Source organism: Fukomys damarensis, unplaced genomic scaffold (assembly GCF_012274545.1).
Source record: "Fukomys damarensis isolate Sample0158 unplaced genomic scaffold, DMR_v1.0_HiC HiC_scaffold_11, whole genome shotgun sequence".
NCBI lineage: Eukaryota > Metazoa > Chordata > Mammalia > Rodentia > Bathyergidae > Fukomys > Fukomys damarensis.
In genome coordinates, this window is record NW_022900923.1 from 37,989,586 (window position 1) to 38,013,558 (window position 23,973).

A 23,973-nucleotide genomic window follows, 5' to 3' on the forward strand; every position below is an offset into this window, starting at 1 on the left:
AATATACATAGAATATAGCTACGGGTCCATTTCTCTCAAGATTATTGTGTAATCCATTCTTTCTCTCTTCTCTCCATGGACACTTTTAGAATTTAGTTTTTTTGAACTAGCAATGACATCTTAGTTTCCTCATTGATTAAAGACAAAAATTCTTGACATGTTCATTTTAGATAAGTCATAATTATAGTCCTTTTTAAAATTATCTTTCAGCAGCCACACCTAAGAGCATATTTTCTAAATTGAGGAAAAATCTAAAAAGGCTATCACGATTATTTTCCTTTCGTGTGTCAAAAAAAATATTATCTGCTATCTTGACTTTCTCCAAATTAGATGACAAAGTCACAACTGTATCTGGAATGATAAAAAAATTTGTTTAATTCAATGCCTACGTGTGAATTATGTCACACTGAAGTTTGCATATGTCCAAATAAGAAGGTTAACATTTCAATTCTTTAATACAAACATAAAGCTACAAGCAAGCGGGAGGCACCCACACTTCATTTATCACACAGGGTGTTGTTCATTTAATTGGTGGCTCTGTAGTTAACGTGGATTTCTGGTTTCATGTCACATACCATGCTCAAAAGCTGTGCAGTCACGCTCTCCACACACCGGTTGTAGCTTCCATTCAGCTCTTGTATCTTGTGTCGTGTTTGGTCTTCTAGTTCATCTGAGATGTTGCTCTGAGAGCCCATTGTCTACCAAAACAAAGGACGGAATTCATTATATCATACGTCACATCACCATTTCTTGTTTTACAAACTTTAGCCTGCTGATGCAGGGTTGCTTTCGCTATGCTGTACACATTACATATACTTTTCCATAACCTTCCACCAAGACTTGGGAGTAACAGGTCACTTCCTCCTCTTCCCCTCAGCTCTCCCTTCTCTGCCTCTTTGTCCTTCTCCCCTTCTTCCTCTGACTGAGGAGGGAATCCAGAGCCTCTTCCATGGGGGGGCAAACATTCCACCACTGAGCTACGTTCCTCAGTCCTTTTACTTCACTCCCTTTTGAGACATTCTCACTGAGGTCAGCCTTAAGCTTGTGATCCTCCTGCCTCAGCCTTCCAACTAGCTGGGGTTACAGTCATGTGCCACCGTGTCTGGCCCAGTTTATTTTCATTTCTAACAACTGAGGTCCACATGGTCCAAATTTCATACCATTTTGCAATCATTATCCATGCTCAGAAGTTCGATTCCATCACATTTTTTATGTACTTATAATACTTGCCATTCTATTCTATCTTCACCTTTGCTTATTTACTGAATTACAAGTCTGGAAAATAAAATTGGAAGACATCAGTCCCACTTTTCTGTTTTTAAAAAGCAAATAAGTTTTTTTTCTGCTATTAAAATGTGTTGTGTGACTTCATGTTTTTCAGGAGGATGTGACCACAAAATGCTGTCTACAGTACTTTCAACATGAACAGTAAAGTGTGTAGTGTGTGTGTGTGTGTGTGTGTGTGTGTATATATATATATGCATAACACATGGATGTGTTTGGATGACGTTGACATATACATAATCTTGAGAACTTTAGGGTAATTTCAGTTTTTTTTCCAAATTGAGACATACCCGTTTGTTTAGCTACATTACAACAACTTCGGACAGTCAAATATGCCTTTCTGAGTGGTCTTTACCTGGTATTGATTCTTAGTTATTTCCACCATTGCCTATACCCTCTTAGTTCTTTGTCAAATTATAATTTGACTACAATATAATCTCACTAGGAAAATTAACAATTTAAAGGATCCCATGAGTGGAACACTTTGAAAGTTAAACAATCAACTCCTAATTTATCTTCTTTGTAAACTCAGCCTTTCATAATAAATGGCTTTGGTAAGGCAATGCAGCTGTGTCTGTCTTTATTCTGTGCCTAAGGACAATATGCATTTGATGCAATCCAAGAAACTCCACTGACTACTGATTTTTACTACAGAATTGTTAGACTATTTTAACTTCTAGGATCCAAATAATCCTTCTGGGTCCTAAGCTTAAAGCCAAATGCAATTGAGGCTATTGAGGTTAAATTATTTTCTGTAGTCCAAACAGGGACAACTGGATTCAAAGAAAATAAGGTTGAGAAGATAGAGCCTCTAAGATACCAAGTATCTTTTACAAAGTAACATTGTGGTAAGTGAATATACAAGTAGCAAATGCACACAGGGACCAAGTTCATTTATTAAAACGTCTGAACATATAATGACTTATCAAATTTCCCCTTAAATGCAATATTTGAAGTGGGAAAAAGTTAAAATTTAGCTGGCTAGGAAATTTACCTATGCTGAACGCATATATTATACTGAACGCAATAACTAGCTCTCCAGATGTTACAGAGAATTCACTACCTGTTTTCTGTTACTCAGGTTGGCAAAAGCCTGTTACTTGAACATTTGGGAAATGTATACATTAGAAATTGGTAATTCTGTACATTTGATCAAAAGACGCCAGTTCAGAACTTCTCCATGTTGATTTGTGTAGCCTTTCAACCTAATGACTGATGGTACCATCTTTGATTCAGTAACTTTCCATATAAGTTGATTTTAAGAGCTTCAATTCCCACAGTCATAAACAAGATTGAACTCTCACTTCTGGGATATAAGCTCAGAAATTTAAAAATATACAAAAATTCTCAGTGTGCCCAAGGAAACCATTGTTAGGCCTTTTGCTTAGAAAATTTGTATTAACAATAAATTTAACTTTCCATGGGCCAGGTTCTTATAATGTAAAAACTTATTCAGTAGAAGCTGCTATATTGGGCAGCAATGATAAAGGGGATAAATAAAACTTTGTTGAAATAATATTAGTTGATATGTAATTTACAGTGGGATTCCTGCTTGCATCGTTAAGGCAGAAGGCTTGAAAATTCGTATGTACTAACAGGAGCTAAAAAGCAGTAACAGAAAAAGAAACATTAGGGTGCAATGCCCACAGCGGGGGGAAAGCTGGTTTCTTGGGTGTCCTCCCAGACCTCCTAATTGCCCTGGGTTAATGATGACTACATTTAATGGCTAGCAACATGCCTGACATATGGAGGTCACGCCAAGGAAAGAGGATCTGCACTAATAGTGTTACAATATGCTTGAAGTAGCAGACACTTCGACACGCTGACTCCTCTATGTGAGCTTTTGATCAACTAGCTGTAAAATTGACTTGGAGCTCTAATTATGAGAGTGACGAGGAATTTTAATTGGGTTTCAAAGCAGAGACCAAATCCTGCACCAGATTTATATCTGATAGGATTCTTCTAGGAAATAGCATTTCAAGAGGCCTCGCCCAAACACTCTTTCAAATCGTGGTACTACAATGCTAAAAGGAGAAATAAGTATCGTATCAGAAATACCCTCCATAAGTCTCCAAACTGGTTGTGAGTGATGATTATTCTCTCAGGTCCCACTGTCATAATTTTGATAGAATTCCACAGGAAAGATAAGGCCACAGAAAAAATGTCTGGATAGTCATTATTCCAACAAATATTTATTGCATGACTATTACAGGGGAGACAAACTCCCTCATAGACTCTATTTTAAAGTCTAGAAAAACTGTAGAGAACAAAACAAAGAATCTACTGTTTTGGCACTTATAGTTCAAAAGGAAAGAGGCAATAAATAAAACTAAATACATATTAAATCAGGTGGTGAAAATGCTATGAAGAAAAACAGTGGACCATAATGGAGTATTACTTTATTTGGAAAGGAGGACAGTTTTAGATAAAGTGATCAGACTAGAAGAAGGAGAAAATAAGACAAAATGTGTCCAAAAAAGAATTACAGGGGTGAGAATGGTGTGTGCAAAGGCCCCATAATACCTGCATGTTCCATCTATCCTTTGGAAGAGGAAGAAAACCAATATGGCAAGGGTAGAACAAGTAGAAACAAACAAGGCTGTACCAAGTGTGTTTATAAGTATGCTGAAGGAGGGCTATACACCCGTAAATGGACTAGGATTATTGATATTGATGAAAAGAATTTATTTTTGTTGCCAGGCGTGGTGGTGCATGCCTGTAATCCCAGCACTCAGGAGGCTGAGGCAGGAGGACCGCTGTGAGTTCAAGACCAGCCTGGGCTACATAGTGAATTCCAGGTCAGTCTCAACTACATAGTGAGACCCTGTCTCAAAAATCCAAAAAAAAAAGAACTTATTTTTGCTGAGTGGTTTATTTATTCCAGGAAGGGTTTTTTCTTGAAAGAATTCCATGGAAAAGTTTCCCATAGTGGGTTCAATTTAGTCAGTCAAACCTTTTTGGGGTCCTATTACCAGTAAAATAAAAATTGCAAATAGATTTTCAAAACTTGTAGCTCATTTTTTGCAACATCAACCTTCTGAACAGAGCTTTATATTTTCACTGAAAGATAAAGGGATTATCACATAAGTTTTAAGAAGGTGTCCTCTCTGAAAATGAAATGCACTGAATACTTTTACTGCAAATTGCAAATATTTAAAAAATGATAGTGCAGGATAAAATTTTGCATTTTAATGATAGATTCATTGAATGAAACCACCAAGCTGCAAAGGAAATACAAGGCTTTTGAGCAATTCATAATATCTACTTTGATAATTTGTACATGTGGCAACTACCAAAGGAAATTTGGACTAACCAACTCATTCTGTAACTTAGCAGGAGCATTTTTATTGCTTCTAGGTTTCTGAAGTTTTTTTTTCTTACAAAAATGTGTTAGTCAATTTTTAGAAGGGGGCTGGAGATTTAGCTCAGTGGTTCTGCTGCCTGCCTCACAAATGCAAGGTCCCGAGTTTGACCCCTGGTACCAAATAACAACAACAATAATAGTAATAACAATAATAATAGTTCTAGAAGGAATGATGCTTTGCCCAATCCCTTCAACTTAGGTATGTGAGAGTACGATTTTTAAATACACACTGTATGTTACTAACCAGTATTGACTCTTTTTAGGATAAGTTAAAAGAGCTTTGCAAATGAAATGTATTAGCAATTCTCTTTAAGATTCAGTTGTATGTTCAGCAGTGGGGAACTGGATCTGCTTAATGCCAGTAATTTCTTCCAATACTTTACCTTACATTAAATGAATATTAATGTCTTCTAATCTATGCTGCGTAAAAGTCAGTGCTGAGTTTCTCACCTTAGACTCTCTCAGCCGTAACTCTTTCTCTCTCTCCATTCTGTACTGGTCGATTTCTGCCATTGCTTCTTCTTTGGCTTGCTTCAATCGTTTCCCTTTTCCTAAAAATGAATAGTGACAGAGAAGGAGTGGTATTTCTTTTTAATATACGTGAACTGTTACATTTGACTTTAATTTTCCTAGAACGTCAACTTCATGAAAAACATTAAATTTTCTTATTTTTTCCATCGGATTCTTTAGAACATGAAAATGACAAGCTTCTTTCACACTTACATGTTTAAATAAAATATCTGCCCATTTACTCACAGCAGTAACAGCCAGAGAACAGATTTTAGCTGTCACTTACTCGAAAAGATGTTATTTGGTCAGATTTTCTGTCCTGATTTGCTGCCAGGAATCCTTCAGTCCACAGCAACTGGATCCTATTTACCACTGGCAGGGCTCCAACACTGCTGCAAACATGCAGCTCAGACTATCAAACTGGCGCAAGAAATTTTAAAACATTTTATTGGGATTTTTCTTCTTACCACTGGGTACTCTAGAATGTCTGATTAAGCTCACAACACATCAAAGTAGGGCTTTATTTTTATTTATGTATTTGGTAGTAGCTTTCTCGGAGGGGGGGGACTTGAAAGTGGCTGTAAAACCAATTGTTTTTAATGGTTAGGAGATTTAGTTAAGTAGCCATTTTTCTTTTATTAAGCACAAAGGTGTAACCCTTAAGCCAGCAGACAAAGTTGAGGAAAGTTTTAGACAAATACAGTACATTAACCAAGCACATGAGTTTTTTGTGTCAACCAGAAGAAATAAGTTTTAGGGGTTACAGACTCCTCTGCTCTCACCATTCTTTACCTTCAGGGGCTTAGGTGCTAGTGTTTTGTGATAAAACTAAAAAACGGAATTGTACTAAAATTCATGTTTTTCTTGATTAGTACCAGTTTTAGTGAAATGCTTTTCTTTTCTCTCCATTAATATGGTTTATTTCCTACAATAGTGTCTCAAGCTTTCATTTGTAACTTTGATTAACTATGTTACAGTATAGATCTGAATTAGATAAATTTGTTCTCATTAAGCAGCGTGAAAAAAATCTTAATATAAATTTTATTATCCATTCGTCTGGTGATGTGTTTATGTTTTTGTACCTTTTGAATGCATGTTCTAAAATTTTCTCCCAGTTATGTGTCAGCTTTGCTAGTTGCTGAATATGTATTTGGAATAAAGATAAATTCACCGAGTTACAAATTGAAATGTAAGGGAATGGAGTAAACCTTCAGAGGTTTTCTATGAACAGAACAACTAAATGATACATTGGCAGGAGAAACTATTCTTGATCTGTCTCACTTTATCATTGCTTGTCATTAACATCAGGACAAAAATATATAATGTTAATATGTGAACACTTTCTTGGAAATAGTGAGCTGAGTGAGGCATACATGAGCATTTTATAAAAGAAATGGCACAAAACATCATTACTGTCCATCTTAAGTGCACACTACATAAAAATATTAGCTTCAAAGCCATCTCTCTAGAACACTAAAAAAATAACGATAATAGCAAAAGCTCTGTGTGCCCTACTCCTGAGCAGAGCCCAGCACTCACTCTGAGGCTGTGTATCAGCTCCGTCACATGGCGACAGTCTCAGAGTGTGTCTGTGATTCCCCTGTCATGGCACCAGTCACCTGCTGGTTCTCATTCAATTAAATAGGAGAGCCACGGGGAAATCGCTGCTGGCGCAGCAATTTTCTGGCTAGATTCAGCAGCTGCTGCTGGGTGAGAGCCTGCATATGCTACACCTGATTTGATCCAGTGGCAGAAATGGGAGCCTAAAGCCTACCATTCTGTTCCAGGTGAAGCAAAATGCATGTGTCAAATCTGCTCGTATTAACCTTTAGCTTGCTTCTGTTTAGAAGGAGTGCAAAATTGTCAAATTATACATATTTTCTAAGTTTGCAGTGAACAGAAAAGAGTTCATATTCTTATTCTCCGTACACTCAGTATAAAAAATAGGATGACCATGTGGAACATTCCAGATTTCATATGTAACAACTGAATCTATGTTCAAGGATATACAAGGTCATCAGGTCAAATTTCTGCTTTTTGGCATTGTGATTTTTAAATTAGGAAAGGATGGGTTTTATTTTATGCTTCCATCATTATACAATGCTTATTCATCACCTACTATGTAAGCACAGAAACAGAAAAAGGACAGAACTGCATATCTCATGGTCCTTGCTTCCAGGTGGCATAAAATCTGTGTATTTTGAAAATGTGTACCTGCTGCCCCAGCTTCCAACAGGAGAAGTGTAAAACCACAGAGTATACAAAATTAACTGTGAAAATAATGAAACATAAATCTGAGTTCTGCTTGTTCTATAAGAGTGAAACATCACAATACTTATGGGGACCTCCAAGTACAAAAACTCTAGAGAACCCGTGCCTCTCTTTCACCCGAACTATCATGCTGTTTGGTATGCTAACAGGGTAAGCTACAGATACAAACAAACCTGCCCAGGTTATGTATCACGGGAGCCCCAAGATGCCCACACCAGGGGAAGTCAGGAGAAACTTCTGGAAAGGGAACCATCAAGTCAAGTAGACTTATTAGCCAAAACAACAACGGAGGTAGACAGGCCATTCTATGGACTGAAAAAGGGCAAGATCTTAAGATAGTTTTGGGGACGTCATAAATAGTTGCACTTTTAGACATGCAACATGTCACACAGATAGGTTTAGATTTAACTACAATATATTTTATAGAAAAAAAGATGTTTGCTATGACTTTTAAGTGATTTGTAAGGAAATAATTTGGGGCAAGAGTAACTGAATTCTCCATAGGAGACAGAGGATAATATTCAAAGACAGCACATCTGACCGACCTGTCTAGGGTGAGCCTAATGAACTGTGACCCCAAGAAGCACATAATCCCTTGAGAAAGGTAAATCCACGCTGTTACTCGGGTTATTACATTTGTTTGGGAATCCTTTTCTGATGATGAAAATGGGGTTTCATTTATCATCTCAGAAGAGAAAAAGAATCCTATATACTAGGCACTACCAGAAGAAAACATTACAAGCCTTGTAAACTTTAAGTTATTTTGAATTTTTGAGCCTGAATTTTCAATCAATAAAACAGAGCCAATACAGAGCAAAGTATACTGTAGTTATATGGGTCTTGACAAAGAGTAGTTGTTTTTAATCATTAGGAAAACAGGCTCCTTCTTGCTAAGACAAAGGTGGCAAACAAGACATGAGTTTTAGAACAGGTCCTAAGGCTGTCACTCGAGAAGCGCCTGTAGGCCTCCCTGAAAATAACCAAGAAAGGAAATCAGGACACAGCTGGGCAGACAAGTCTGGAATTCACAGGAAGGTCGGCAATGGAGACGAATGTGCTTGTCAGTCGCCTGGGTTTGGGTAGGAGCCAGTTATGGACAACAGTGTTTGGACCAAAATCAAGGGAGAGTGTGCAGAGTGAGGGGAGACTGCTAAAGTCTCCACCTGGGAAAAGATCAACATTCAACTTTCAAGAAACAGAGGAGCCTGAGGGGATCAAGAAAGGACAACCAACAATAACATCTCAAAAAAGGATATAGCCAACAGGATTAAAGGCGATGGAGAACTCAATCTGGATGCCTTGTATGTGCCAGATCTATGGAGAGAGTAGAGAAGGTCTCCTACTTCTTGTCACGGTTTCTGCTTTCGGAATGTAGTTCAGGAGAGAGAAAATAGACCATAAGAACAGAATGTGATGGGGACGTTGAGTACCATGAAAAATGATAAAGGAACATAAGTGACGAAGGGAAAATGGTGGTGGGTTCTACGTGAGGCAGGCCAGGCCCTTGGAATGACAAGCCATGGGAGCAGAAACTGAAAGCAAAGCCTGTTCTCGGCAGAGAGCAGTATGTGCAGAACCCTTGAGGAGGAAGGGTAGAGGCATGCTGCAGAAGAGCAAAATAGCATCTATGTAGCTAGGTGTGGGTGCACAGTCCTATAATCCCAGCACTCTGGGAGGCTGAGGCAAGAGAACAAATAGTTCAAGCCCATCCAGGCAGTTAAAGCAGCGTTAGTGAAACCTTGCCTCAAAATTAAAAGCAAATTTTATTTTTGGTACTAGGGAATCGAACTTGGGACCTTGTGCTTGTGAGGTAGGCAGTGGCACCACTGAGCTAACTCCCTGGCCTTCAACTTTTTTTTGCTAGGTAGGTGGTGGTGCCACTGAGATAAATCCCTGGCCCCCTCGAGTTTTTAATGGTTGGGAATGTAATTCAATCCTTACTGCAGAAGAAACAGGCCAGGGATTCAGTTCAGTGGTGGCTTCCCCTGTCTCACAAGCTCAAAGTCTTGAGTTTCATCCTGGTACCAAAACAAAACACAAAACAAAACAAAAACATAACCAAGCATGAGACAGAAATGAGTAAAAAAACGACTCTAATATTTTACTTTGTGGGTGGAGTCACAAATATCACTTTGTTGTGATGTCAGTTAAACGTCTAGTAGCGATGCTGAGAAAGCTAATGTTTGTCTGAGTTTTGAGATCGGAGAAGCAACTGAACCAGAGAGCTGAAATACCAAGTTTGGGGTCATCATCATGGGTCATAAACTATAAACTCTATGAGATAAGCCAAGAAGTGTCTGCAGAGATGGAGAACAGGTGCAAAGTGGGACTCTGACGTCAGAGATTGAGATGGTACCGGCGGTCAACAATGAAGGTGGTGTCCTGAAGTTGAATGAAGGAAGAATTTCAAAACTGAAAGAGGGATCTCGTTGTGAACCATACTGAACTGACATCAGGTTACGAAGCATTGATCTTAGCAAGAGGAGCTTTGATGGAATTGTAAAAATTTAAGTTTACAGGAAAATACGATGAAAAAGAAATGTGGCCCCAGAATACAGGAAATTTCATTAGAAATGAAGTGGGACTGAAAAAATAAGGTAAGGTCAAGTGAACTTGAAAACTACAGAATGCTGTGAATTTGATTGTTCATCTCCAAAACATGCTGAGCCTAATTCTTAGTACCCGAGAATGTGACCTTATTAGGATTTTTGCAGATATCATCAAATTAATCTGAGGTCATAATTGGTTAAGATTAAACTACTGGCATCCTTGTAAGGAGAGGGTGATTTGGACAGGAGACTAGAATGGTGCAGCCACAAGCCAAGGAGTGCCAAGGGTTGCTGGCACACCAGCTAGTAGAGGTCAGGTGTCCTTGTCCTGGCTTCTCCCTCAGTGACTCCAGAAGGATTCAACCTTGTTGCCACCTTGCTTTTTGACTGATAGCCTCCAGGACAGTGAAACAACAAATTTCTGTTGTTTAAAGTCACCTGGTTCATGGTACTGTGTTCCAGTATCCCTCGGACACTGGAGGAAAAGCCAGATCCCTTAGTGGGGTGGAAAGAATATACTCAGATGAATGTCCTGCCTGACAAAAACGCACAGAAACAGAGCAGAACAGAGGCCTCCTTGATTTGCTAGGAAAACAAAGGATACTTCAAGAATGTCTGGAGGTTCTTAGCTGCTCCTAGTGCCTTATATTCGGTTCTGAACTCAGTAAAAAACTCGTTTTTGGCTTTGGGGGTGTTGTTAGTATTATGATAAAAAATGGCATTCTTTCAGTCTGGTTGGTTTTAAGTATTACAAACACTGGAAAAAGAAAACTAAAGCAGCCAGCCCTCCTTAGTGAGCATGTTGGCTGCTGAGCGAGCTTTTGATGGTTTCTCTTCACAGGCCCTCTTTCCTTGATGTTTTCCTTTTCTTTTACTTGTATTTTCTTTACTAAAAAAAAATAACAAGTTGTTTTGTCTAGATCTTGGATTAAGTACCTATTAACAAAAACTGTTCTATACTTTACTATTACTCACTTAAAGACATGAAAATCCAATGCACTTACAAATACCCTATTAGTCTGTGGACCATAAAGAAAGAAGAAGTATTTACAGGCCTACAAAACATAAGACGGAGCCATGAAATTCTAACAACTTTCATCTTATTAGTTTATTAAAAGCCATGTCTTCATGAACCAAAATACCCACTCACAGAATGAAGAATTTATTAAATCAGTGTGTTTATTTAAATAATTCAGAATACCTACAGATTTGGAAACAGAGGATTTACTGACTTAAGGAAAAATTTGGTGGTTAATATCCTATGCACCTATAAAAACTATAAAAAAACTGCATTACTGTATTAGCTGATACGTTATGTAATTTGAAAGCAGAAATATAGTCTGAAGCATCTGTTTTATACCACACTATCTCCTTAGAAAACTAGAGGGCTATGTCCAGCACTTGTGCTGTGCTTTTCTATAGCTTCTAGGATGTTTAAAAATATTCTTTTTTCTGTTTCTCTCATATCCAGATTTGAGCATTTACATGTTAATACCATCTCTCTTGATCTGTATAATTCAATTTATAATTTTTAGTTCAGTATGAACAGTTTTCAATAGAATCCAAGTAGAAGGCTTGGGTGTTTATTTGTAGAGAGGGCATGGTACGTGTTAGAAAATGGTTCAGGAACATGGGTTCTTTATGTGATGATGTGATGTTGAGTCCCAAGCATTTGAAACTTTTAAACTAGCAGTAGTTGTGCAAAGCTCTAGGGGTTTCCAAGTTTTCAACAGGTGTAACGTTTATAAAACATTAAAACCAAAAGTGAAATTGGGAACCAGTTTGGAAAAACACAAGTCCCTGTTCCTCTTTTCCTTGGATTTCTAAAATAATTCTAATTGAAGGCTAAGTTTCATATTCCAAATCTGATCTCCAGGGAAGGTCTATGATGTCCTATTGTAAAAATGTAGATTGTTCATTAATAACAAACATGAAAGAAGGCCAAGCAATGTCTTGGGACCAAATTGTTAACTCTAAGATAATTTAGTGCGAGCCTACTGTGTTTCTACATAAATGTGGTAGGGCTGTTTCACACATAAACTATGTGTGAAATTTTAAACTGGTAAACATGATTTAATCTGTAAATAGAGGCAAATATCTGAGCCTGTCTCGTCTTACCAGAAGTAGTGGAGATCTGTAGTGTAGGAAATGTAAACCCAGAACTTGTGGCAGGAGTAAAAAGGAATGAAACTAGGTTGTCCTGATCTATTTCATTCTTCTATTTTTGTGACTTACAACAATGTATACAATGCATACTAAAAAGAAAAACAACTCTTTGATACTTATTTTATACTCTACTATCTCACATATATTTTTCTAATCTTTCAAATATCTTTGTTATTAGATACACATATAAAATAACTTCTTCCTTTTTTTAAAAAAAAGAGTGGTGCTCACAGATGCTATATAACTTAGACCAAGAAACACAGGTTTTAAAGTGAAAATTTTGCTCCCCTCATGTCTTGACTTTTCAAGCCTGTCGTAGCCCTTTCCACCCGTCTTGAACCCTCTTCTTCACCAGCAGCCAGGGAAACCCTTGAGGGAAGGGACTGCAATTCCGTTCCTATAAGCATCACAGGGGGAGTTTCTAACACAGCAGGTCCACGGTGCCTCCTGCGTATCCCCTTAAGGCAGAGCTTTTATACTATATAGTGTGTTCTGTCACATTTTTACTGTAGTCTGAGGCAGCCTTCCTTAATGGAGTATATTAGTATATTGCAGCATAATGGAAATATTGCCACCTTATCTATCTTGGACTTTTCTAAAACAATTAGCAATGTGAATCACTATGGGTTTTTATCCCTGTCTTTCTTAACTCCTTCCTTTCTAAATCTTTTTAAAATATATACTCAAATCCTGCCCAAATGGACTCTTGAGAAAGCAATATGGAGCTTCCACGGTGGCATTAACCATTGTGATTTACTGATCCCCCATCTGAATCTCTACGCAGCCTTACTATGCTAGGTTTTCAAATGAATCTTTTTATGGAAAGAAGATAAAAGACATATGGGTTTGTTAAAATGATGGCCACTTTCACCTTTCACATCATTATTCCTTTCTCTTGTTTTAATGGACGTTTCTGTATTCAACTCACGGGGGAGTACTTTAAGAATAATCTAGTCCTGTTCATCAGTGCTTACACCAGCGTGACATGAAGCTGGTCAGCACCAAATGAATTCTTAAGGACTCAGATTAATGAATGAGGTAAAACTTCTGGAATATGAAGGAAGTTACAGCACTTTGAGTATATAGGGTAATATATCTCTTCTGCCACAGAATGTTTAAGAAGTCAGTAGAACAGTTTCGGCTCTAACTATAAGTTGCTACCCTCTGATAGCTGTGCGGGGAAACAATTTGTATCCAGTGAAACTGTCCTAAAGCCTGCGATTTCTGAGGCAGAGAGGGCACAGTGACATTCTCTACAAGTTGTTGAAAGTCAAAATATTGTCCGAACTATTTTTAATGCCCGGGTTATTATGGTTGAATATTCATGAACAAAGACAGTATACGAAGAAAAAGTAAACATGTACTTTCAGTTATTAGTACACAAGCATCCAATAATTTCTGAGCAAAGTTTGTGCCCAAACTGGAGTAAAAGCAGTTTGGCTTTTACCTCACTGTGCCTCACTGTGAAGTCCCAGTTCTTAGTAGTCCCTACTCTTAACTTGCATGATTTTGACAATATTTTCCTTTTCTAACTTTGAAAAGGGAAAAAATAGCAAGAGTCATCTGAGTTATATATATTTTTATATGTGTTCAATATCGACCTTTTGTTCCTGTAACAGCATAATTATCACATTGTAAATATTTTGGTCTCTTTTTCTGGAAGTTTTAAGTGTGGTGCAAATTTCAATAAAAACTGTAGGAGTTTCTATACGGTTTCAACTGGCAGGTCCTGCTCTGTGTTGTTTTCTGTATGATGGTGGCATTTACCCCACCCTGCAATTGTTCCCATGGGTTGCTATAGAATAAATTGAAAAGCAGGTAAAACATGTATTCATTGTCTTCTGCCCCCTCACTCTACCGCGACCTCCACCTGGAGTCCTTACCTTGTGTGTCGTTGGTGCCCACATTCCTGAGTGTTCAGGAAATTAAATGTTCTTAAAGGGAAAGGATTTTATATGGTGGTCAAAAACCCCAGTAGACTGAGTAGTGCACAACTAATCACCGATTCCTCCTTTGCATTGTAATGAATGTACTTCTGTCGTTCCATTCAATGCCATTAAATAAAACCTTTTTAGTGCCTACTCTAATTTTGCCATTATATTCATCAAAGATTACGTAAGATTATCTTGCTTGGCACCCATGTTTACAGCGGCAGTTTGTAATAGCTAAAACTTGGAAACGGCCCATTTGTCCATCAGTTGGAGACTGGATAAAGAAGATGTGGTTTTTCTATAAAATGGAATACTACTCAGCCATAAAGAACGAGAAATTAGAGTCATTCATAGGAAAATGGATACATAGTGAGGATATACTCAAGTGAAATAAATAAGTCACACATGTGTAAACATCAAATAGTTTCTCTGGTGTGAAAAACTAATTGTACATAAGATCTTAATGGTATAATTGACAATGTGAAATAGGAAGAAAAGGGCTAAAGGTGTAGGGGAAGCGGGGAAAGGGTAGGGGGGAAGGTAATAAGGGAAAAGAGAAAATGGAAAAATGGAAATAAAGTATCTATAAATAGGGAAGGGAGGAGGGGGTGAAGGGAGGGCAGAGATAAGGGGAAAAAATGAGAACCAAGACCTGTCATGTAAAGGTACAAGATCCCAGTGATGAAGGTAACTGGTACTGCATACCTAAAATGTACCAATAAACTCAAAGAGAAAAAAAAGATTACCTTGCTTGACTTTGAATCTAATTGTATAGGCAAGACAGCCCCGAAGGAGGGGCTGACACTAGAAACTATTGTAAATCAAATAAGGTGAAGGAAAAAAAAAAAAAAGATCTTGGCTTAGAGAACCTGAATTCAGGATGCAGATTTGCAACATTTATTATAAAAATCATGTAAATTTGTTATAGTGCCTAAGACATGACTGAGGAATCCGACCTCTTCTAAATCCTGTCTCTGTGTGACCTTGGGCAAGCAGTACAATCTCTTTAAGCATCACTTTCTCCCTTTGCAATAAAGGTCACTGTGAGTAGTAAACAAGTTAAATATTGAGCATGTTACCTGGTACTACCTTTTCTATTTTTTAAAATTATGAATATCAAAGAAGGTAGGAAGGGTACTGAAGGTGATTTTTACATTCATATGTAAGTACGTAGATGCATGACAGCAGAATACAAATAAGATGGAAATTCTTTTAAATATTGGAAATGTATCAAGAAAGGATGAGAAGGACCTGTTAAATATTACTATCACAATTTTATAGAAATGGGAACGTGGGCTTCTGAGGGATAAGTAATTTGCTCAAGTTTACTCTCCAGCGAGCAGATTCATTCTGGAAGTTGTCTATCCCTTAAGCATTTCACAAAGCAACGAGTGGCAGCCTTCAGGGAAGTAGCAGAGCCAGGGTGGGAGCCACGTTTCCCTAACCTTGATATTTCCGTAACATTTTCACTTAGCGAACAGTGTCTCAAATGGATCAGAATGACAAAACTTCATGCCCGTTATAGTGATGGGGAGCACATGGCTGGGTAGTTTTAAGGAACTTCCGAGGCTCCACAGGAGGCATAGTACAGCTGACTAACCTCAGGTCTGCCTGACTGGGAAGCCCATGCTCATCTCCCTCCCCCTCAGCCTCCCTCATCCATTTTGGATAAAACCCTCGTAGATGAGACTCACTTTTTTTGGCTTCGTCTAGCTTGTCTTTGGCCCTTTTCTCTGCCTGAAGGAGCTGGTGGATTCCCTGAGAGTGGCTGGCCATGGCAACTTGTTCCCAGTCGGGCAGCTTCTGTGGAACTTGGGAAATGGCAGGTCCGTTTATCCTTCAGAGAACAAGGCATATTTCGGGTTGTTGTGTCAACAGCGAACACCAGCTGTGAGAGTTGGGCCTCAAGGAGAGCCCAAGGTGGAATCCAAAAAAACAAGCTAAGTCAATAGGAGAAAGCTGAGAATTTCTGCCAATTAAAGCTCTTCTGTGTGAAAAACAGACTGAAAAATTGCAGGCTGTTGAGTCTTCTTATAAAAAAAAAATTATGACATCTTCTGAAATATTCATTTTTTCAAATCTTCCAAGAAATAGTGATTTGTTTACTGAACTTCTTTCAAGTTACAATAGTTTTCTTCATTCTTTGTCAGTGCAGTACTAGTTTCAGGTTTTATCTGCTTCTAAAGATTCAGTTACCTACTTGGGGCAGTTATTAACCTAATGCTAGGAAGATTTCCTGTCTTTGGGAGTAGAGAATGGATTAGGAATCTATTCCAGGCCTTTCCTAGGCCTCAGGTGAGAGGAATGAAAAGATTTTATGTTGCTCTCTCTTAATGCTTTTCTGAAGTTCCAGAGTGACCTTAGTATGGTGGCTAAATGATAAACGAAATTATAGCTGTTGATTTTGATGTTAAATGAAAATCATTTAAACCCACATTTTTAATAGCCCAGTACTATGTTATGTATTATCCTAATAGCACAGTAAAATCCACATGCTTGCTTTGCCTCTGTATATTCAATAGCGATTGGAAAAAAAAATGTTGATCACAGTGGAGAATGATAAAGTAACTTTATGTGTACCTAAATTTTTTTATCTGTAATCTTTTGATGCAGAGCGTAATCTCTGAAATCTGTAGCTTGGAGTTTCATATATTACTGCTGACGTCAACTACAACTACCTCTATTGCCTCATCTGGAAATGTCACTTTTATTTTAAATAGGTCTATGGATTCAAGACAATTGTAAAATAGTCTGAATGCTAAATCTTATACAGTTTTAATGATTATTTTCACCTATTCAGCTTTAGTAGGCTCATCCATACCTACATTTACACCTACATTGACTGTGTGTCACCTGTAACAAATCTTTCCCCAAAAAAGCTTTATCCTTTTTTCAAAAGATCACATTTCTTTCTTTGCATGACAGCAATAACTATTGGGACTGGGATAAACAGATTTATGAGTAAGTGTGGTTCTTGGTAAATACACATTTCTACTAAATTTCAGAAAATCTTGGAAATCGGCACGCTTTGGTAACTGATTGGAGATCATTCATTGTCTCTGCAACCTATGTAGAGACCGCTACAAGACACCTACTTGTACCAAGAGTGTTTATTAAGTATTTCCCTTGTAGAACTTCTGAATAAGTCTAATACAAAAGTACAGAGGAAGGGTAATTCATTGGGAGAAACATTAGTGGGGGAGGATTAGGTAAACTGGGATTAGAGAATGATTTTTCATATTGTTTGGAAGATGCCATGTGCGCTAAAAGATGGAGGAGGTAAATAAGATTTTGCTATCAGTTACAAAATATTTACCTAGGTTGCTGCCCAGTAAGGTCTTCTATAGTCCACAATGAACTCCTTCTTAGTCTAGTTCTAATTCTTTCCTGTGTGTTTCATTCTGTTGAAGTTCATTTGCATTGATAACAAAATATAAATGTGCATATATTTTCATCATCTAAGAGGATATACATTCAGTTATTTAGAAAAATATGTATTATATGAAATATAAAAGGTGCTTAGCATAATCTCTTTTCATTGACACAAGCAGATATACATCAATCATTCCCTTTGGAACTATATTTTATGCCAATTAAAATGGAACTCAGCAATGCTCCAAATAAATTTTGGCCTGACAAAGTTATTGGCCTGCAATATGATTCTGTACTTAACCTGATAGTAGTAAATGTAACTTGTGAACAACCTAGATGTTTACTTAGAAAAAAAGGAATTTAACAGTATAGTTAGGCCCTTTCAAATTATCTGATTTGTAGTGAACATATCAATGGTGGAAAATTTTAATCATAATGTTCTCCCTTAAGATCTCCAAAGTAAGATTTAATTTTATGACAGAAGTTTTCTTTCTCTTCATCTACCTAATAGAAGAATGTTCCGGCACAAAAATTTAAACAACACATTGCATGCTCCCTTTGGACAAAAAGATGCAAAGTGGAATACTTGAAAGAAGGCCCTTGAGAGACAAAGGCTTCTGGCATAAACTCAAAGAAGTCGGAGACTAGAGGAGATTTCCACTCACTCAAAGGCTGCCCTCTTAGTAAAAGAGGAACACAGAAGATGGCAAGAAAATTTATCATTTCAACTTGGGTTCTTGGTGAAGAATAAAAGAAACCATAGGTCTGAACTCAACCTGGCTTTGAAATGATGTCTCCAGGATGTTCTGAGGACATAAAACCATACTGAACATGAGCTCGCAGTCTAAATTGCAAAACAGATGAGAAGCAAAGTAGGGAAGAAATGGGTAGAATGGTGGGAGAAGCAAGAGCCCCGTGGTGAAATGTGAACGTTCTTATCTTTGAAATGGAATTATTATCAACCAGCTGCGGTACTTCTTTTAACTGAGTATCTTTCTAAAAAGAGAAGTTTACTCTTGATGGGATTTTTTAATTTATAAAGTCAAGTCGTTTAAGAATAATTGTACTTTAAAATGTGACTTCATTTTTTCTCCCATTAAATTTATTGGTACATTTAAAGCCAGCAATACACTTAACCTTTGTCACTGGGATCTTGTACCTTTATGTGAATGACTTCATTTTTATTCACTAACGAAATACCACCTATTTGCCAGAAACTGGGTATGATTCTTTGAAATTCAAATATATATATTTCCATATTTGACTCATTTGATTCCCACCAAGAAAAGTGTGCCACACAAAGGAAAACATGAGAGGGATCGTCCCAAGGTTAGAGACTTCACAGTGGAAGAACTGAAATGATTTCACAATCAGGGATCTTACTGCTAAACATTGCTCAGAACTTACTTCCATTATTTCTTTTTCTCTAATGAGAATGAGAGGAAGACAAAGATTACCAATCAACATTTCACCGCATATAAAACTATTAAAATGTGGATCAAAGTTACATATTTTGTGTTAGGCTCCTGTGACTACGACAGATATCTGAGATAACTTATAAAGAGAAAAAGACGCATTGTGGCTCACAGTGCTAGAGGTTTCCATTCGTGATTGGTTGGTTCCATGCTTTGGGTCCGAGATGACTCTTTATGTTAGAATCACGTAGTAGAGCAAAGGCCAGCGGCGGTGGTGGTGGAGGGGTGGTGGTGGTGGTAGTGGTGGTGGGGAGTGGATGGATTAAGACAGTAGAGTCCTACAATCCTCAGAAAGGCCACATCCCTAGTGACCTGGCCCAGAGCCCCACCTCTTAAAAGTTCTATCACCTCCCAAAGAAAACAAATGCTTGGACACCAAGCCTCTCGCACACAGGCCTTGGGGGCCATCCCAGATCTAAACTGTTGCAGTACTTGGATAAATAACAAAAACATGAAACAAATGAGATTTTTGTCTTCTTACCCTAGGTGAGGATTCCTCCTTAAGGGTTATTCTAAGAACATAGAATTTTTCCTACTCTCTTTGTTACCACGTGTTCTGGCCTTTTCACTGCATTATATCTTTTCAGTTATATCTGAAAATGAAATAAGATTTTCTTTAATTAGAATAAGTCATTTATTTCTATATCAATAAAGTGTTAATGGATTTGTGTTATAGAATAAATTATTCATAGTACAATATTGTGGATTATCGATGTTTTGTACTATATTATATGATGTGACTGTGTAAGTACTTTTGTCATTTAAAATACATCTTAATAAAAATCACATGGAGTAGGAGGGGTTTTTGTAGCCGAGATTGAAAATGGATGTATTAGTCACAGTAATTTTATAAAAAGGAAGTGCAAGAATTAGTATAATATATATTTAGGTCCTTGCTTTTAAAATTCTTTTCTAAATTCTTCCATTTTTCCTTTTTTGCTAATACAATAATAAAGTTACCAAAAATACAAATTTTAAAACAAATCTGTATTTAGAACTTATAATTATTGAATATTAAGGAATTACAGTGAAATAACTCTTACTTTTGCTTATCCTTAACTTGGAAACTTAAGCCTTGAATATTTTGAATAGCTGTAATTCTAAATTTAGCAAATGTTCAGTATATTTTTTGAAGTTTCATTTCTACTCAGACTTCCTCTTATTATCTATTCCATCATTGCCCATATATATTTCAGTTCATCATATGATCTTTTTTGTTTGCCTACATTGATTTAGTCATCGAGTCTCAGTAATTGTAAAAATGAGATTAATTTCCAGTTTTCTGAAGGTCTTGACCTTCCAGGTGTCTAACAACTGCAAACTTAACTAAAATGAAACCCTAAGACTTGGATCTGAATTTTTCTACAAATCCTAGTATCCTTCATCTGCTCATTATAGCCTGATTATGTATATTAATGTTGATGGATCTTATGTGTCAGTATATTAAAAAATGCAAGTTATGTGACCAATGTTAAATATTAGTGACTGTCATATTTTCTTTATCAGTGGTCAGGAAAGCAACTCCCATTTCTTCTGTCTCGTCTTGAATTTTTCTTTTCTTCCTCTTGGCTCGTTCACCACATTCATTACTTCTTTAATACCAGATGCATTCTTTTGTCTTTACTCAGATTCTGCCTAGAATACCTTCCTAGAATACCTTCCCCAGCCTTTTTTTTTTAAACACATTTTGGGACTATATTTTTAGTTTATTTTTTAACAAATATATTATATATATGTATATTAAAAGTAAAATTTCTACATATTAATGGAGTACTGAGCAACGTTTTATTTTATTAAATTTATTGGCACATTTTAGGTCTACAATACAGTTACAGTCATCATTGGGATCCGGTAGCTTTATGACTTATCTTGGTTCTTATTTTCCTCCATTTCCTAGCCCCCGCCTTCAGCCCCTCCACAATTTCATGTTTACAAAGACATTGTTTCCACCTTTTTCCTTTTCATATATTTCCTTTTCCATTTTACCTTTCCCCTACCCCTCTCCCCACTTTCTCCTATTACACTATCAGTTATACATTTTAATCCTTATTACGCTTTTACTTTTTCATACCAGAGAAACTATTCGGTATTTATACATGTTTATTAATTTCTCTTAACAGTATGGCATCACATCCATTTAGCTAGAAATCTGTTTTCTCGTTCTTTGTGGCTGAAGAGTATTTCTTTTTTATTAAAAAAACACATTTTTATCCAGTCTCCAGTTGACGGGTAATTTGGCAGTTTCCAAGTTTTATTTTTCCTGTCTAATTACTGCGGCTAATGTTTCCAAAACTGTATTGAACAGGTGATATAGTACACATCCTTGTCTTGTTCCTGATTTTAGCTTGAAGGTTTTCAGTTTTTGACCATTTATTATGATGTTGGCTGTTGGCTTTTCATATAGCCTTTATCTCATCCAATTTTCAGTAGGGTTTTTTTTTTTTATCATGAATGAGTGTTGAATTTTATTGAATGCTTTTTTAAAAAAATTATATGGTTTTTGTCCTTGGTTTTGTTAATATTGATATACCTATGTTGAACCATCCTTGCATCCCTGGGATTAAATCTGATGTATAGTGTCTTGATGACCCTCTGTATTCTGTTTACCAGTATCTCACTGAGAATTTTTGCATCTGTTTTCATTAGGGAGATTGGCCTGTATTTTTTTGGTTGGGTCTTTCCCTGGTTTTAGAATCAAAGTAACACTTGCTTCCAGGAATGAATTTGGAAGTATTGCTTCTCTTTCAATTTCACTGAAAAGTTTAAAGAGCAGTGGCAGTAGTTCTTTTCTAAATGTCTTGTAGAATTCAGCAGTACAATCATCAGGACCTGGGCTTTTCTTCATTGGTCAATTTTTAATTACATTTTCAATTTCACTGTATTGGAGGTGTCATTTGTCCCCCACTAAGTCAAAGCCCACTTCCAGTGTCTACTTTAAAGGATGAAACTTTCCCTATCTTCTCAGCTATAACCTCTTCTTCATCTCCCATGTTTTAAGGCATTAATTCATAATTGTAGCAGTATTTCTCAAACTCTGAGCTCATTGAGGTTAAACATTATGCTTCACCCTTCGATGTTGCAGGAACACGACCTTGCACAGTGCCTTGCTCCATCTGGACATATAATCTTTTTAAATTACCCTGAGGGCAGGGGATGTAGCTCAGTGAAACCACACCTGTCTCATGCAAGGTCCCAAGTTTGATCCCTGGTAGCAGGAAAAAGAACAAAGAACACACACACACGAAATGGGTGCTGTGCTCTGAAGCATGGCACTTATGTGAAAGAAAAAATAAAGCTGAAAACAGATGAGGGAAATTATTCCTAGCCATGGTAAAAATATGCAAAGTGTTCCTTAAATAGCTATTAGTATTGTCTGCTTCAAGGATTGGACTATGCGGAACTTTCTGTGTTCCTGGCTTTCTTGAATTCATTGCTTCTTCCATTTTATTTCTCACTGCTTGCAAACATGAACATTTATGAATTCAACAAAAGTTTTGAATACTTATGCTTTGCAAGATTACCCAGTGATTATGAAACTGATCATCCTGTTTTTGTCTTTAATTTGAAGTCTTATGAAAGTATAGATATAGGAGTAATTTCAAATGCAGTAGAAACATTTGACTGCATAAGTTATTCCACTTGAACAGGCAATATTTCAAAATGACAAAAACTGTCCCTTTAGGTCCCAGTTTTGTATCTCTCGTAGTATTTAATGGCTCCCTGGTTTCTCATGACGATCAATGTTGCTTTATAGAATATGGATTCTTAGGGAAATCACAAGGTTCTAAAGTAGTTGTCCAAGGAACTTTGCAAATTTTCCCACAATCCATGTTCTGCTATATATTGGTACAAAAATTCCACTGAGATTATCTGGGTGCTACAACGATGGAAGATATAATCTTAACTTATTTTGAAAGGTAGAAAAGTGTATCTCACAATTTCTGTTATTGCATCGAAGACGCCCACTAGCAAAAATGCATGAGAGGCTCTTTTCCCATCCTTGTAAGTCACCAACATCCTCTGTGGCTGCTCCCTTTCCGTTCTGCTTTTCTGATTCCTTCTCATTTTCCTTTTATTTCATTTAATTTTTTCTTTATATTTTGCAGTTTTTCCAACTCAATCTTTGGGCCGGTCCTGTTTTACATCTCTATTCACTCCCTGGGTAATCTTAGCCCGTCCCCTGGGTGTAGAGGCTATGTGTGTGCTGATGACTCAAGTCTGTTTTGCACCTCCTTCCCTGGATGTTTAAAGACTTCTCAAAGTTTCCATGGCCTACTACAAGTTTCTGAACCCCAATAAAGCTCGATTTCCCCCCATTTTAGACAATGAGAGCTTTCACTTCCTACACATCACCAGAGTGAAAACCTTGGAGTCATTCCTTCCTTCTCTTGTCCCCCCATCCAATCCCCCAGAAAATCCTGTTAACTCTTTTTAAAAACCTGCCTTCCCACAGGTCCTCACTAGTACCCTCGTCCACGCTACCATCCTCTCTGGAGTAGATTTGTCACAGTATCCTAACTGCTTTTTAAATTTCGGTCCTTTCTCCACTTCAATTTGTTTTGAATACAGAGTAAGCCTGTTCAAAGTGTCAGTATCATTCCCTCCTCTGCTCCAGGCCCAGCCCACTAAGGGGAAAGTCTTATCCTTAGCAAGACATCCAGGGTCTCCCTCACCCATTCCACTCCAGTCCCTCTGCCCTCTTCCCTCCTGCTCCAGCACTCCTGGCACGCTCCTGCCAGTCCACGATGCCCGTCCCCAGGCAACCACATGACTTTCTTTCCTCCTACCTTTGGGTCTAGACTCAGTACTTCCCAGTCACCCCATCCCATAACTGCAGACCCCTTCCCCTCTCTGCACCATCGAGACCCTTGCTACTTTGCTTTTCTGCTTATTTTACTCTGTGGCTATTATCACCATCTCATAGCTAATGTTTTATTTTACATATTTCTCTTATCTGCCTCTTCCCACTAGACTAATACATTCCAGGAAGGCCTAGGTTTTGTTCTTTTGCCTGTTGAATTGTTTCATCCTCCACCTTTTTTGAATGAGCC

The 23,973-nt window shown here is 37.4% G+C and overlaps 1 protein-coding gene across 1 annotated transcript; it reads right to left on the reverse strand.

Moving 5' to 3' along the window:
* Positions 1 to 297: 297 nt before the first annotated feature.
* Atp6v1g3 (ATPase H+ transporting V1 subunit G3) lies at positions 298 to 15,898 on the reverse strand. The gene is made up of 3 exons (XM_010635396.3): positions 15,770 to 15,898; positions 5,099 to 5,199; positions 298 to 698 (listed from the first exon to the last, which is right to left on the reverse strand). The coding sequence occupies exons 1-3, from the start codon at positions 15,849 to 15,851 to the stop codon at positions 525 to 527; spliced, it is 357 nt and encodes a 118-aa protein (XP_010633698.1). The 5' UTR covers positions 15,852 to 15,898; the 3' UTR covers positions 298 to 524.
* Between the last annotated feature and the right edge of the window lie 8,075 nt (positions 15,899 to 23,973).

Excerpts from the sequence above, each read along its gene's own strand:
- Atp6v1g3 (XM_010635396.3), bottom strand. The coding sequence starts at position 15,851 with ATGGCCAGCCACTCTCAGGGAATCCACCAGCTCCTTCAGGCAGAGAAA. Across the intron at positions 5,200-15,769 it reads GCTAGACGAAGCCAAAAAAA|GAAAAGGGAAACGATTGAAG; the intron begins GTGAGTCTCATC and ends ATTCATTTTTAG. Across the intron at positions 699-5,098 it reads TACGGCTGAGAGAGTCTAAG|ACAATGGGCTCTCAGAGCAA; the intron begins GTGAGAAACTCA and ends TTGTTTTGGTAG.